The 16,310-nt window shown below is 38.8% G+C and overlaps 1 protein-coding gene across 1 annotated transcript in view; it reads right to left on the bottom strand.

Annotated features, from left to right (window-relative positions):
* Positions 1-767: 767 nt before the first annotated feature.
* The window catches only part of pde4d (phosphodiesterase 4D, cAMP-specific), a 232,431-nt gene continuing 216,888 nt past the window's right edge, over positions 768-16,310 (bottom strand). Inside the window, exons 7-16 of the mRNA XM_062999097.1 lie at positions 11,099-11,192; positions 10,818-10,993; positions 9,187-9,285; positions 8,916-9,080; positions 6,676-6,775; positions 5,016-5,170; positions 4,799-4,921; positions 2,816-2,998; positions 1,056-1,325; positions 768-1,007 (exon numbers count right to left, since the gene is read on the bottom strand). Coding sequence (XP_062855167.1) covers positions 768-1,007; positions 1,056-1,325; positions 2,816-2,998; positions 4,799-4,921; positions 5,016-5,170; positions 6,676-6,775; positions 8,916-9,080; positions 9,187-9,285; positions 10,818-10,993; positions 11,099-11,192 — 1,605 coding nt within the window. The remainder of the gene's footprint in view (positions 1,008-1,055; positions 1,326-2,815; positions 2,999-4,798; positions 4,922-5,015; positions 5,171-6,675; positions 6,776-8,915; positions 9,081-9,186; positions 9,286-10,817; positions 10,994-11,098; positions 11,193-16,310) is intronic.

Genomic DNA, 16,310 nt, shown 5'->3' with positions numbered 1-16,310 from the left:
TGGTGGATCATTCTCAGCACTGCAGTGACACTGACATGGTGGTGGTGTGTTAGTGTGTGTTGTGCTGGTATGAGTGGATAAGACACAGCAGCGCTGATTGAGTTTTTAAACACCTCACTGCCACTGCTGGACTGAGAATAGTCCACCAACCAACAGCACCCCGTGGGCAGCATCCTGTGACCACTGATGAAGGTCTAGAAGATGACCAACTCAAACAGCAGCAATAGATGAGCGATCGTCTCTGACTTCACATCTACAAGGTGGACCAACTAGGTAGGAGTGTCTAATAGAATGGACAGTGAGTGGACACGGTATTTAAAAACTCCAGCAGCGCCGCTGTGTCTGATTCACTCATACCAGCACAACACACACTAACACACCAGCACCATGTCAGTGTCACTGCAGTGCTGAGAATAATCCACCACCTAAATAATACCTGCTCTGTGATGGTCCTGACCATTGAAGAACCGCATGAAAGCAGGCTAACAAAGTATGTAGAGAAACAGATGGACTACAGTCAGTAATTGTAGAACTACAAAGTGCTTCTATATGGTAAGTAGAGATGATAAAATGGACAGTGAGTGTAGAAACAAGGAGGTGGTTTTAATGTTATGGCTGATCGGTGTATATAAACATGACGGTTGATGATAAAGAATATACGAAGACGTACAGTACATATACAACAAACAAAAAAACCCTACAGCTTGAACAAAAATAAGTGGCTCTCATCTCTAGTATAAAATAAGTCCAGTGTATATCATACTGTGTTACGTATTGGCAGTGTCCTCTTCCTCCTCCTCCTCCTCCTCCTCTTCTTCTTCCTCCTCCTCCTCCCGTTCTACTAAAATAGTGGGTTCTGATATTGCACCCTCTTCCTCTCTTTGCTCCTCTTCTTCCTCGTCTCCCTCGGGCACCTGCTCGTCCAGAGGGATCTCGGTACACTCCGAGTCCTGTGTGCAAAGGGTTTTCGAGTCACTGCAGCTGTTTTCCTCTTCTTCTTCTTCCTCCTCCACCTCTTCTTCTTCCTCCTCCACCTCTTCTTCTTCCTCCTCCACCTCTTCTTCATCAGGAGGACTGCCACTGTCCTTCTCCGTGTCCGACTCTCCATCCTCCTCCAGCGTCAGCTCAAACTGGAATTTGTCGTGGGTGGTGGTGCGCCGTCCCTCAGTGTTTGTGTCCAGCGCTGGGGACGGACTCTGCGGGATGGTGCTCTGGTACCACTCCCTGTTATCCTCCAGTGTGTCCAGGATGTCCTGCGCATCAGGGTGCACCAGGTCAGCCCACGTTTCCCACAGCGGGTGCACAATGTAGTCGATGAAGCCCACCTGTATAGTAATCAATCAGATACAGAAAGATTAAGTTCAAAGTCTGTTGATGCATGCTCAATAATCCAGGTACACAAATCCACAAAGTTGAATCAGTTCATCTGGACACAAGTTTGTTGTAGAGATACGTTTCGCCACTCAATCCGAGTGACTTCTTCTTTAAGTTCTAGACTATCCCACTATTAAGTTCAAAGGCATCATAGTATACAAATCATACAGTGTGTGATGATAACACATTAAACTGAAAGGTATCCAATCCTATAGATCTGCTAGCCCACCACTGGTAAGATATGGGTTCGAATCTCAGCAGTGTTATCTGCTGGCCAGGCTTCTACACAGACATGATTGAAGAAAGGGGAATTGGTGCCCAGTCCAGGTAAAAGTGGTTTATGAAAATGTAATGAAATGAAAATAAGGTGTCAAATCATTAGTGAACCGGTTACAAGAGCTATTTAAAAGTAATAATCAAAGAAGGCTATAACGGCCGCTCAGGTGGTGCAGCGGTAAAACACGGTAGAACACCAGAGCTGGCATTTCAAACTCTCCGGTTTGAAACTCAGCTCTGCCATCCGGCTGGGCTGGGCGGCTTTATGAACAACAATTGGCTTGGACAAGAAGCCGGATAGGGACCTCATAACTGACGCAATTACAACCTCTGCTGGCTGGTTGATGCCGCCTGCACAGAGACGAGAGATAGACAGGGTGTGGCTCTCTGTGCACAAAGCTGATCCGTATATGAACTCGCCTCATACAGGTGAAAAGATGCAGTTAGCTACTGCACACGTGTCAGTCTTACTCACCTCAATCAGAGATTTATTAGGATACGCAGTAGACAGAAACTGTGACACATCTCACACAACAGCTATGCTTCCGAATGACCCAACATTTTGATCCACACCAGTGTGGCAACTGGGTGGCGCAGTGGTCCACTGAGATCCAGATTAGAATCTCATCAGTGCTATCAGCTGGCCGGGCATCTACATAGACGTGACTGACTTGCAACTTGTGATGAATTGGCAATCTAGGGTGTTCCTGCTTTGTGCCCAGTGCCTCTGATGGAACCAGACCAACCACAACCCTGACCAGGATAAAGCAGTTAATGAAAATTAAATGAATGAAAAGTTTCACAAGTCACATTTCTTACTCGTGCAAATATGTGGCCCCATTTTCCCTGCATGTTGTTTATGTCTTCACATTTACCAGAAGGGTAAAATGAAGTATATATTATGTATAAGTCTATTTAATCACAGACCATTGTAAACTATATTAAAAGAACCTACAGGGTGTATACAGTTTGTTCACAGTCCAGCTGTTTCATGTCATGTTGAGCAAATGTTGTTGTAATAACTCTGACTCTCTCCCATCCTCATGCTCCAACAAAATCATAACCATATCCAAACATGTAGCCATTGCTGAGGTAGGGCTTTTATAAAGCTATACGCTACACATAGACGTTTGACTCTTGGTCTCATTCGTTTATCAGGTCTTACCTGGGATTTCTCCACTGAAGCATTGTGTTTGTCACACATTGGGCTGATTTCCATACCACGCTCCCTCTCACGGTCACCCTGGCTGAAGAACTCCTCCATGATGCGGTCCGTCCACTGGCGGTACAGCTGTAGTGGCTTGGTGGGATTACTGAGGTCTGCGCAGTGCACCATGTTCTGCAGCACCTGAAATATGAAAATATCACGCTGCTTTAAGTCATATTATCTTACTGGATAATAATGTTTACAAACAAGACTAGGCAAGCCCGGCTGTACCAGGCTGCTGTATCCATAGCAACCGTGGGAAATCGGTAAAAAGTGGAAAATACTGGAGAGGTGATAATATTCTCACGTGACAAATTATCACACAAAGATTTTTTTCATGTACATTGGTCTTCATTTTCACTCATGTTTTCTTAATATTCCAACTCAAGGACTGCTTGTGAGTAAGAACGAATAGCACAGGAGGCCTAACTTAGCTCTGGATTATGAAGGTGGAAATGAAACAACATGATGTGTGACGCAGCATTGCAGAAACACATGATTTAGTTTGTTTGTTTGTTTAATTCTTAATGCCATGCAAGCTACAATGGCTATTATCATGGCTAACTAACAGATTATGTAAACATTAAGGTGGTTTTTTTCGTTTTTTCTTCTTTTCCCATGTGCGTATGGTGGTTAAGAGTGGTTAAGATGTGAAGATTTCCTTGTAGCTGTTTGTACTGTAGAATTGTGTTCTGATGGTGTTTATTTGTTGGCATGAGTAAAGGATATGTTTGATAGAAGTTCTTGATTTACAGAGGGAGCAAGTGGGGGCCTGGTCTCCTTTTAGCAGGTGTGTATGGGTCAGTTTGGTGTGTCCTATGCAGCATCTTGTGTATATACATTGTTCCCATCATTTTTTGGGATATTGAGCTTTATCGGCGTTTATGGTAGGGTGGATCTCGTGTAGTGTAATGAACTAGGGACGTTAAGTAAAATGCAGTAAAAAGAAGAATCTGTGATTTGTTATTTTTTTGTAAAAAAATACAGTAATTTCATTAATCATGGTACTATGTAAACAATAAACACAGTTTATCGATTGACCTTCGAGCCCTCAGATGGCATTGCATAAAAAAAAAAAAAATCATGATACTGTGATAAAAACACAGTCGAGTCACATTATTATGACCACCAGCTAATATCCAGAGTAACCGCCATGTGCACAACGGACAGCAACTAGACGGGCTGGAAGTTAATCAATAAGGTCCTGGTAGGTTGTCACAGGTATCCGGAGCCATGCTGAATGCATCGAGTGCATCCCACAGCTGCTGGAGGTTAAAGTCTCATGAATAGGACAGCTGATGGAACACAGGGGTACACACGCCTCTTTTTGAGTGTGATGCAGGCATCAAATTCTAAATGTGTTTATATTTACTAAATACCATTAAGCTGATCATAAAAACATTGGAAATATTTTATTTCTACTTTTATAGGTTAAATAAAGATTCAAGAGAATTAACAAATCACAGATTCTCCGTGTAATGTGTTTGTAGCAAAACATGCCTCTTCCAAGCTGGCACACTGAGCCAGCCAGCAAAAATGACTTCCTGTCTAGGCGTTTCACCACAAATTTACATAATAGATAAAGGTATTGCACAAATTAAGTTAATACAATGAATAAAAGTATAATGGTCCATGAGGTTCTAGGTTCAATTCCCTTTTCTGGTCATCTCGGGGGTTTTGACTGTTTGAGATGAACTGGCTGTACTAAATTGCCTGCACTAAAGAGAGTAAATGCTAGTGTATGTTACTCTGAAATGTATTGGCACCCTGGACAGTGTACATTACAACCCTTGCGACCCAATTGGTGCTGGACCCATTCTGACCTTGGCAGTTCTCATGTGCCTATAGGTTAAACCAGCTCCATAGTATGAATATAACTTCTATACACATAAACACCAGTCAGCTTTCTGTTTCTTGGTTTGTGTTGTGTGGATAACTAACCTGTATCCTGTCTGAATAATTATCCAGCAGCAGAACCCCAGAGCTGGTGACTTTTTTGGTCTCCACCATGGTTTTTAGATCTGCCAGCAAATTCATGTGTTTGGACATATCTGTTGCCAGAACCTTAAGATGACAAAACTTAATACTTAATACTGTTGCTGTATTAACAATAACATCAGTTATGAGTTCAACTGAATTCACTATACATGTAACTCACAATGTCTATGACCATCTTGCGAAGGGACTGTCTTTGTTTCTTGGTGAGGTTCTGGAAGATATCACAGTTCTCCTCCTGCAGGAGCTTAAATCCTACAGCCAGGTGATGGTTCTCCAACACAGATGAGTCATTGTACATAAGAGCCAGCTCAGAGTCTGAGACACACAAGGATTACATGAGATAAGTTGTTTTAATTATGTACAGTTTGAGTAGTTATTTATTTATTAGGATTTTAATGTCATGTTTTACACACTTTGGTTACATTCATGACAGAACAGGTAGTTACTTGTTTCATCAGTTTTCAAGTTTGATGTCAAAAACATGTCTTTGTTTGTTTATTGTTTGTTTATTAGAATTTTAACATCATGTTTTACACTTTGGTTACATTCATGACAGGAACGGTAGTTACTCATTACACAAGATTCATCACTTCTCAAGGTTATATCAATCACAGTCATGGAAAATTTTGTATCTCCAATTCACCTCACTTGCATATCTTTGGACTGTGGGAGGAAACTGGAGCACCCGGTGTAAACCCACACAGACACGGGGAGAACATGCAAACTCCACACAGAAAGGACCCAGACCACCCCACCTGGGAATCGAAGCCAGGACCTTCTTACTGTAAGGCAACAGTGCTACCCACCAAGCCACCCAGTTTTAGTAGTAATAATAGTCTTGTTTTGATAGTAATTCCATACTAGCCATACCACTAAAAGATGTGTGATAAGGGTGCTACATTAGAAAAAATTGCTAAAGGCTTTATTTACAAACGTAAAACAGTTATTTGCCTAGCAAATTAGACTAACCACTTGATTCTAACTAGATAATAAAGTTATGTAACCTAAAGATGATATCTGCAGTATAATGGAGCAATAATGGAATAACTGGGGGGGTCAACGACACCATAATGTCATTGTGTCAAGTAAAGGAGGAACTCAAGAATCAAAGTTCCTAAGAATTAAAGCAGCAGCAGAAATAACCAAGCCAAGGTAGTCTGATAAATGCACTGTAGCATCCAAAACAGAACCATAATCCTCAATAAAACAGTCCAGTAGTTGTAAAATGCTTCGTGAAGTGGAGCATTGATTAAGACTACTGTCTGTGTGAAGACTCCTCTTTAACACTTTAAAATGATTTAACATGTTAACTAATCCCTCATCTGTTGGATGAGCAGCAATGGCTAATCACTCTACTATAGGTCTGTTGTTCTCTAATTCCTAAAGTCCAATTCAGTCAGTACACTGTCTCAGTCTACTGTGCCCCATTTGGCAAAGAGGAAACTAACATTGTGCACTGGCATGATATGTGATCCTGGTTCAGCAAGAATGACCTTGTCTCTATCCACTACCACATGTACAGAAAGCAGTGATAGCAAATGCTTTATTTGGCACTGACTACTTCTTAAAAAAATCTAATCTTTTTTTTAGCTAAAAACGTATTTAAAGCCAAAAAGTAGAACATCATACAAGAGGTGTCATTTTTGGGAACCTATTCTGAGCCTGGCATCTTGGACTCAATTCTTGACTTATTTTTAGGGACAGAAGCACAGCCGCAAATAGATAATAGGTTGTGGTGACATTATATTGAGTGATAAGCCTGTTTTCACTCTGTCAGGTGGATGTGCTGTGCTGCGGGCAAAGAAGTGTAGAGAACTTACTTGTGTTAATGAGAAATTGGTTGGAGACACCAGGATGATCAACATCATGTATAGCGCTGGCAAATATTGCAGCAAGAATCTCTAGATCTGTGAAAACAGCCTACAGACACAGAAAAAAAGTGTGTTAAATAGAGAAAAAGATACAGGACAGTAGGACAAATATGAATCCATGTTTGAGTGAGTTATTATTATTAGTATTATTATTATTTGTAGCATTTTTACAGAACTATTAAAAGAATCAATAGTAATTACATATGCCAGATTAAAATTAATAAACCAATTTTTCAGCCCACTAAAGAAAGTGCAATGGTCATAAATAAACCATATTTAATTATGATATTGGTGGAGAGGATGGGGATGCATTAGAAGAAGAACCTTTATTGTCATTATACTTGCATACAACGAAATTTAGTTAGACACTCGCCGAAAGATAAAAAGAAGAAGCTAAGTATTTACATAAGCATATGGTTATTTAAAAAGAGGCAAACATATTTACATAAGCATATGGATATTTACACAATAACCAGTACAATCTAAAGTATGGATTGCAAGATAAATAATATAATAAAATATGGGTGAATATGAATATGTAAAGTGACTGTGCTGTGTGGAGATACCAGTTCAGTTTCAGAAATGATTTATGTTGAGTGAGAGAATGGTTGTATGAAGATGTGCAAATACGCAATGTTCAAGTTCACAGTCTATGAGGTGTTGGAGGGGTGATGGAGGCCACAGCTCTTGGAAAAAAGCTGTTTCTCAGTCTGTTCGTGTGTGCACGAATAGCTCTGTACCGCCTCCCAGATGGTAGCAGTGTTGGTTCCCAGGGTGTGTTGCATCCTTACTGATGCTGTCGGCCTTGTTCTGTAGAAATGGACTAAGAAATTAAGAAATGACTTAAAAGAATTAAGAATTAAGAATTAAAAAATGACTACTTCATTAAGAAATGGACTCAGCACACAGACTTGTGGGGAGCCTGTGTTAAGCGTAAGGGTGGAACAGCAGTGGGAGCCACTTTTAACTGGTTGCACCAGTTGGTGAGAAGGTCCTTTATCCAGATGCAGATAAGTAGGGGGAAGCCTATGACAGACAGCTTTTCGACCAATATATTCAGAATGATTGTATTAAAGGCCGAGCTGTAGTCTTCAAAAAGATATGGCTCCTTGAGTGTTCCACATGGCTCAGAATAAAGTGAAGTGACCATAGATGTGTTTGCCCTATAGGTGAACTTATGTGGATCTAAATATTGGATGGAAGCAGGTTCTGATGTGTTGTGAAACAAGTCTTTCAAAGCATTTCATGAGTACAGATGTTAGTACGATTGGTTGGTAGTCATTAAGACTGAATTAAGAAGAATAATAGTAGCTGACTTCAGAGACGGTGGGACGGTAGCTTGTATCAGGGAAAGATTATAGATTGTAATGACGACCCCTGATAGCTGGTGCACACAAGCTTTCAGTACCTTGCAGAGTACACCATCCGGTCCAGCTGCTTTCCACGGGTTAACAGACTTGAGCACCGTCTTACATGATGTTCGTGGAGAATGAGTGTATGGGTGCTTCAGGTTGGTAGGGGCAATGTGACAGAGCAAAGAAATGATTTAGTTCCCCATATAGTGAGGCCACAGCATTGATAGTCCCAGATGTCCCTTTATAATTGGTGATTTGGAGTCATTCCGGCCACACTTGTCAAGGGTTCTATTGTGTGAGATTGACCTAAATTTTCTTCCTGTAGGCCTCTTTTGCAGCTTTGATGCCTCTCCTCAAGTCTGCTCTTGCCACGAGGCCCCATCATCTAACCTTAAGGCAGAGTTTCGGATTTTCAGGAGTGAGTGTTCCTTGCTAATCATCCAGGGGATTTTGGTTAAAATGAACACAGGTGTGTGTTTGCCAACAGTTACATTATCGGTGCAGCACTTTATATAGAAGATTATGTTTCTGTAAAACCTTGCAAATCCTGTTGATCAAGTATATTCCATTCTGTGTGTTGAAGCTTTATATGGTTCACATGGTCTTTATTAATGGCTTAGTTTTCTCTTTGATGGGAGTATATGCTGGGATAAGGAGCAGAAAGAGTGGTCCAGCAGTCCCAGATGTGGAAGGGATACTGCTTTATAAGTTGGAATAGAGTCAATCCAGTGTGTGACCCCCTTTGGTGGAACACTGTTCATAGTGTACAAATTTGGGAAGCACTATTTTTAAAATTAAGAAAAATTAGCCCTGATGTGTGTGTGGTAAAAGTACCTCAAGAGCAGGGCTGGATAACAGCACATGAGTGGACTGAGTCACATCAGCAGCATGGATGTTGTTGTGGTAGGCGACGTCACTATGGTAATGGTCTTCTAACGTCATCAGATATGTTATAAAGGTGTCAAGAGGAATTTTGAACGTCTTTAATAAGTCTCGCTCCTGTAATGGAATACAATAAGAACATGAATATAAACCATAACTTAATCAACTGTCAGCATTTATATTATCAGTAAGATTTAAACAATTACAATGAATATTATTGTACCTGGAATATTGTATACATCATTACTGTTAAAGGTCTGTTGCCAGAGAACTCTGTGACTTTGAAAACATTAAGGCCCCATTTGTTCACATCTTCAACCTCCTAAAATAGCAAAAACTGTTTAATGTACACATTGGGACAAATTCAACAAAGCAAAGACCGAAAAACACAGCAAAAATGCAGGGACTCCACAAGAAATCTGAAGGTGTCCTATGATATTTGGTAAAAAGACATATGTTGAAAGGCGGTGCGTCATACAGTGCATCCTGGTGGCTTCAATTTTGCATGATACAAACGCACACGTCAGGCCGTTTACATAATCTTGGACATAACAGGATTGGTTGGACAAGTCTATCTTCTATTGCTCTGATGTCCAGCATAAATGCCTGCATGCCCATGGTGGGCGTTTTTATGAACAGAAGAGACTGATGCACTTTGTTGTGACCAGAATTAAAATGATCTGCAATTTAAGCAACAGTACCTCTTCTGTTGGTCCTTACCAGACACCACAGACTTCATGTAGTCTGAAATCAATGAGTGTTTTGTGGCTTGTCCCTCCCCAGACCACTGTCACTAAGTTGGTATGTTTGTTTATTAGGATTTTAACATCATGTTTTACACTTTGGTTACATTCATGACAGGAACGGTAGTTACTCAGTACACAAGGTTCACAAGGTTATATCAATCACAGTCATGGACAATTTAGTATCTCCAATTCACCTCACTTGCATGTCTTTGGACTGTGGGAGGAAACCGGAGCTCCTGGAGGAAACCCACGTGGACACAGGGAGAACATGCAAACTCCACACAGAAAGGACCCGGACCGCCCCACCTGGGGATCGAACCCAGGACCTTCTTAGCCACTGTGCCGCCCCTGTCACTAAGTACCCAGAATAGCAGTCTGTGAGCACCTTATGCTATTTTGGAGATACTTCATCCCACTTGACTGGCCATAAAGATTTGGCCTTTATTAAAGTCATTCAGGTCTTTATGCTGATCAGATCAGCTGCATTCAGAATATGAACTACAAGAAACTACCATTAATTTAATGCATCTCTCATTTCTATGACCTTTTTTTGGCTGATGGTTCCCTCACATGTAAAGTCTTGGTCAATTAATCTAAGCGTACTTTAAATCTTGATTAAAGCTATACGTCAATCAAAATATACGTCACCATAATGCAATCACATGGTTTAACATATTATTGGAAGGGCATGCTTTAATGAACAGCCAATAAAAAGAGATATATTTAGCTGAAATTGTAAACTTAACTGAAGTTACTAATATTTTGACAAATTATGTATATTTAACAAAGGGATTTTTTGAAAACGTGTTCATGATTAAAAGATGCAAGCCAAAACACTCCAGTATCAGGTAGATATGCAGGGGCAAACCTCCTCTTCATAAAATGTTTGACTTTTGGGCCTGAAAACTCACAAATAATTAAAGCTTGTATGGTCTTGCATATTTTATTTTTATACGGAAAGTGAGAACCTATTAGACATAATACCTTAAGTGTGGATTTGACACATACACAACATTTGTATTGATGTTATACAATGCAGATTTTTTTTAATACAAACATGACTGTGCTACAGAGTTTTTCATTCCTCTTTCTAGACACACTCACTAACCTTAGCCAGCGATTCCTCCGTCTCAGTTTTGACTCCGAATCGGGGAATGTTGGAGTTGGTGAGACTGGAGCTGTGTGTGAGCTTCTTCACGCCGCTGATCTGAGACATCGGCCTCTTCTTCTTCTCCTTATCCTTCTGCGTCTGTGGTGACGGCATCTCCACCTCATGCTGCTTGTCTGCGGACAAACACGAATGCATGACAGCAGAGTCAGAGATCAGAACGTATCAGAAGAACTAGCTTGTAGAGCAGGATAACATTATAAAGGTTGTGAAACACTCACCTAAAAAAGTGTTGGAGATAAACTCAGACACCTGGTTTCCGGAGCGGCTCATCTCTGATAGGTGGGTCAGCTCTCTGTTCAACATCCTTTTAAACTGCAAAGGAACACATATGCAAATAAATAAGCTTCCAAATACAGAACTTCAACCAAGAGCTGAAATGCTAATTAGAACTCAGTGATCTAGTGGCCCCTGCTTAATGCCACTAGATTAGCTGTATTTGGCTAGTTAAACTGAAAGCTAAAATAACATAAAATACAATGTGTTAGTGAAATTTATATATTACCATGGACCTTTATTTAATATTAGCAGCATTATCTGACAGAACTTGTCCAATCTAGCCAAAACATTAAAAATATTTTGTCTAAAAGCAGTGGTCCCCAACCACCGGGCCACGGACCAGTCAATTATTACTGATTTATTGACAATCATGTCTGACACGTACCTATTTCAGTCATGTGATACAGTCACGTGAAATTAAGCCCACAAGCTAGCAAAATGAGCAAAAAACAAATGTCTTTGAAACGCATCATTGCTGAGGGTTCCCACTGATTTTCCATCATTGGTGAGTAGTATTGTTATGCACTTTGTGATTTTTATTATGCTCGTCATATAATTTTATTTTAAATCCTCCTGTCCATGAAATTATATCTTATATGAAACTGGTCTGTGGTGCAAAAAAGGTTGGGGACCACTGGTCTAGAGTAGAGAGTAAACTCTTGTTATTGTAACTCTTGTTATTGTAGGGGTGTCAGCATCTGCAAATTCTCCATAGTACCATATTAAAAAGCAGATGATAATGATGGTCTCTCTCTTTACAGTCAATCTTATAACACATTTAGTGCTTTGACAACTCAGTTTTCCTCCCTGTTCTTTTATCTAAATTTTTTTAATCCTTTCCCCTGTGAGTGTTTTGCTGGGACAGGTGCATACCCACCTGAGTTTTCTGATGTTTGTTGGGGACAACATAGGCTTATGTCCTTGTAGGGCAAATGTCTCTTATCTTTTCTGAAGGTGTGTATGGAGTGTGTTATTCCCTACTCCACTAATGTGCTCGTCTGTCTGCACTATTGCCCTCCAGCTTGGGCTTTTTGTGTTCGTTTTTGTGTTCTTTCTGCCATGGTTAAAAATCCAGCATATTGGGTTCGTTCACCCCATTCTCGCAGGTATGGGGCTACACCTCAGTGGCGAGGTTTGCCTTGCCCTATTACACTTACATACCCAAAAAATAAAGACCCAGATAGTCATTCAAGTCCTATTTGCATAGATATGGGTCTATCATCTTTGTTTGGTTCCAGATGCTCTGGAGACTCAAGGCCAAGTTCTCCAGTCAAGTCATAACATCTAAAGACAGACTCCACACTATCTCATGCACAGAAATCGAGGTCACAGTGACCTGCTCAGTCAGTGGGTAGAAGGCAGCATCAAGACCATTTTTACCAAAGCAAGATTACATACAGAAATCCACCACAGGCTGAAATATTACAGAATATTATCAGCTATGCAGTACAAAAGACAAAGTAAAATGACTCCAAAGATCAATTACACTTAATAAAGAAAAGGAACACCAATAATAAGTACATAACAAGTACATACGCACATAACTGTGATATTCCTGTAGTGCATTTTCACTGTGGTGTGTGAAAAAGTAAGACAGAAATAGTAGCAGTGGGGACTGTGAGCACAGTCATGGAGAAGAACAAAAACATTTAGTTCTTTAGATCCATGATGTGAGAAACAACAGAAGGTGAAGCAGAACTGCTAAAGTAAACTTGTTTATTCAGATCTATCTGGTCAAAACAGCCAGTTTAAAAAAAGCTTAAATGCACCAACAAAGAAGATATTTTTTAGTTAATGCTGTCGATTTAAAATGCTATTTATGTTTCTATTCAAAAGCTAACAGTTGATGTGAATTGAAATTGGAGCTACAGATGACAGAAAACTGACAGAATGTGCAGAAAATTTAAACCACTCTTGCCCACCCTCAATGCACATGTGCCAGTTTTGTTTACAGACACAATTGTACATCAATCAATACACATTGTAATGGCATGTTTAATTCTGCAATGTGGATTTTTTCTGGTTGCCGCAGTATAAAGCTAGAATTCTGCTCATTATTTCATGTTTCATCTTAACTACAACTACTAATGTTGTCAGAAAGACTTGATATGAAATGGGCTTCATGGTTTGATGGGACTCTATGTATAATTGTTAACAGAATATAATGTTTAATGACGCAGCACAGATTATGCACGTAAAATATGAATGAAAATGTTTTGCATTGCTTTGTATTAACAGCATGCAGAATCGACTCTGTATGCAAGAATGTCAGTATTGAATCCTTTTTCATATCCTCAGTTATACTCAAAGCTATGACATCAGTATGATTCTCAGGATCAGTCTCATTATCAGTCAAAATAAAAATACATTAAAATGTTGCAACTGAAGTAATGTTTTGCACTTAAACACAAAACATTTGCCATAATATTTTTTTAAATGAATATTTCAGGTCTTCACACATTACCCAGGCATTTGTATGTGTATATGTATGTGTAATTTAACTTAAGTACTTTTAGACATTATTAATGGTCCATTATGTTATGAAGCAATCACAAACACATATTTGTTCCAGTGTTAATATATGGGCATGTGCATGAAGTGGACATTTAACTACTGTACATTTATTTGTAAGATTTAGTAATAAATAGGTTCGCTTACAAAATCATGTGGAATGTATTACATAAACATTTAGCATTCTGGGGACTGGCTTTTACTTAAACTGTATCCAGTGTTATCAGACATATTAGTAATAAAACTAGTAAAGTTTTTTTTTTATTTTTTTTATATGTTTTATGAGTTATTTGAGGTGGAATGCAGATTTTTGAGAAGCATCATTGGAGAACTGTTATATGGATAGTTTTCATATCCAATTGAGATTTTGTATTATTTTAATTGCTTTTTTATGTAAGCATGTAATAACAAAACAACATATTTATTTACAGTAGTATCGAACAATGCATATGTTATGTAATCAGGTCCATATATGATGGATTGCATTTAAAAATGTTTTATACAATGACTTGCACAAAAGGCAAATATAATATATATATATATATATATATATATATATATATATATATATATATATATATATATATATATATATAGTGAGAGAGAGAGAGAGAGAGAGAGAGAGAGAGAGAGAGAGAGAGAGAGAGAGAGAGAGAGAAATATAAGATACGATCTGGCCTGAAAAGCTTAATATTTATTTAAATAAGTTTTTATGCATCTTATCATTCAAAGAATGAAGTAATTTAAAATTACAAGATGAATCGCAGTGTCCCCCAGCATAGTATCATAAAGACTGTTTGAAAAGTAAATAAAGTATACAATTCAATAAAATATAAAATTAAATAAAGATAACATTTTGTGTGTAGATATTTTTACAAATAGATTCCAGACCTAATTGCTAAATTTTATTTTAGGTAATATTGGACAATTTCTGTCACCAGTTTGATTGGATATAGTCAAACTATATAACATACAATTGGTGTTTAAACTGTATTAATAAAACAGAAGGCATTTCTCATGGCACACAAGTTAAAAAGTATTCAAGCCAATATTATCTAACTCTCTATAAACACATAGCTTACCTTTATGTATCCCCAAGAGACGGTAAGCAAATAATTTGCCTCAGGCATTTTGAAAATCAAGCTAGTCCTTATAATAGATAACAATAACAAGGTCTAACTGTAGAAAAATAAATGACTGTTATATCCATTACGGTAGGTCCACTCTCCATAACAAGATCACAACCAGCAAGAGAGCTGGCACAGTATCAACATTCCTTGAAATGCTCCATGCCATTGTTTCTTAATATAATCTTCGCTTCTTGTGTCCTGCCAGACCTGAGTCCATCTGAAAACCATGGAAACAGATAGCATCTTCACAAGTGCACTGCAAGATCTAAAATGCTTTTGCCTGGGATGCAGAAAAACGTTCATCAGCAGCCTCCAAATAAGGCTCTGTTTTACACCATCATCATTCAGGTGAGAGCAGCTCAGACTGCAGTCTCGCTCTTATCGAGCTGCCAATCATACACTCCGTCAGGATAGATTGCTGCAGCTGATTGGTCAGACGAGACTTATATGCAAACCAAGGAGGCAGGCTCTATCTCTCCAGCCCTCCCACCCCTCCTTTCCTGTCCTTCTCTGGCTCTGAGCTGGAAGATGGATGTGCCTCAGGAACACAGAGCAATCCCCATGATACCTTTTCATCATGAGATGAGCATGGATTACTGAATGTGATGCTGTGTGTGTGTGTGTGTGTGTATGTGTGTGTGTGTATGTGTGTGTGTGTGTGTGTGTGTGTGTGTGTTAGTCACAATGAGATAGTGTACATAACTTATATGAGGTATTGTCTCATTCAGGGAGTTAAATCATTGAGTGAGAGGAAAGACGTCACTCTCATATGAAGAGCAAATGTGAGACATAGAATAAGATATTGATGTATATTAACCAGATTTGTTATGGACACATGTTTAACAATAATGTCACTTACTGGTATGCATACGCATGATGAAATACAATTACCTTAATATTAATACCAAACAGCAGCAAAAAATATCATTGAATATCATTGTGTGTTTATATATATAAAAGCACAAACGATATGTTGCTCATACAGGTTCTAGAAAACCTGGAAATTTAATTGAATATTAAGATAGTATTTATTTATTAGGATTTTAACATCATGTTTTAGACATTTTGGTTACATTTATGACAGAACAGGTAGTTACTGGTTGGAAACCGAAGCTCCCAAGCAAACCCACGCAGATACGGAGAGAACATGCAAACTCCAAACAAAAAGGACCCAGACCACCTCACCTGGGGATCAAACCAGGATCTTCTTGTTGTGAGGCAACAGTGCTACCCACTAAGCCAAATATTAAGATGGCAAAATCCAGTTTTAAAATATCATTAAGATCAATAAAATCTTTCTGCAAGTGACTATTTTATTATCTAAAAATAAAATGTATAATTTCATTATAATTTCAATTATCAACAATAAATAAAGTGAATAACTGTACAGTGACACCTGACGTTAAAATAACTATATAAAACTATTTAAAAATTATTTAAATACTTAAAATTTAAATAATCACTTTGCACTACTTGGGAATTTGTAGCTAAAGTGTTTGACTACTTAAACTGT

Source organism: Trichomycterus rosablanca, chromosome 7 (assembly GCF_030014385.1).
Source record: "Trichomycterus rosablanca isolate fTriRos1 chromosome 7, fTriRos1.hap1, whole genome shotgun sequence".
NCBI lineage: Eukaryota > Metazoa > Chordata > Actinopteri > Siluriformes > Trichomycteridae > Trichomycterus > Trichomycterus rosablanca.
Note: the sequence above shows the minus strand (reverse complement) of the source record. Positions and strands in the feature narration are given on the sequence as shown.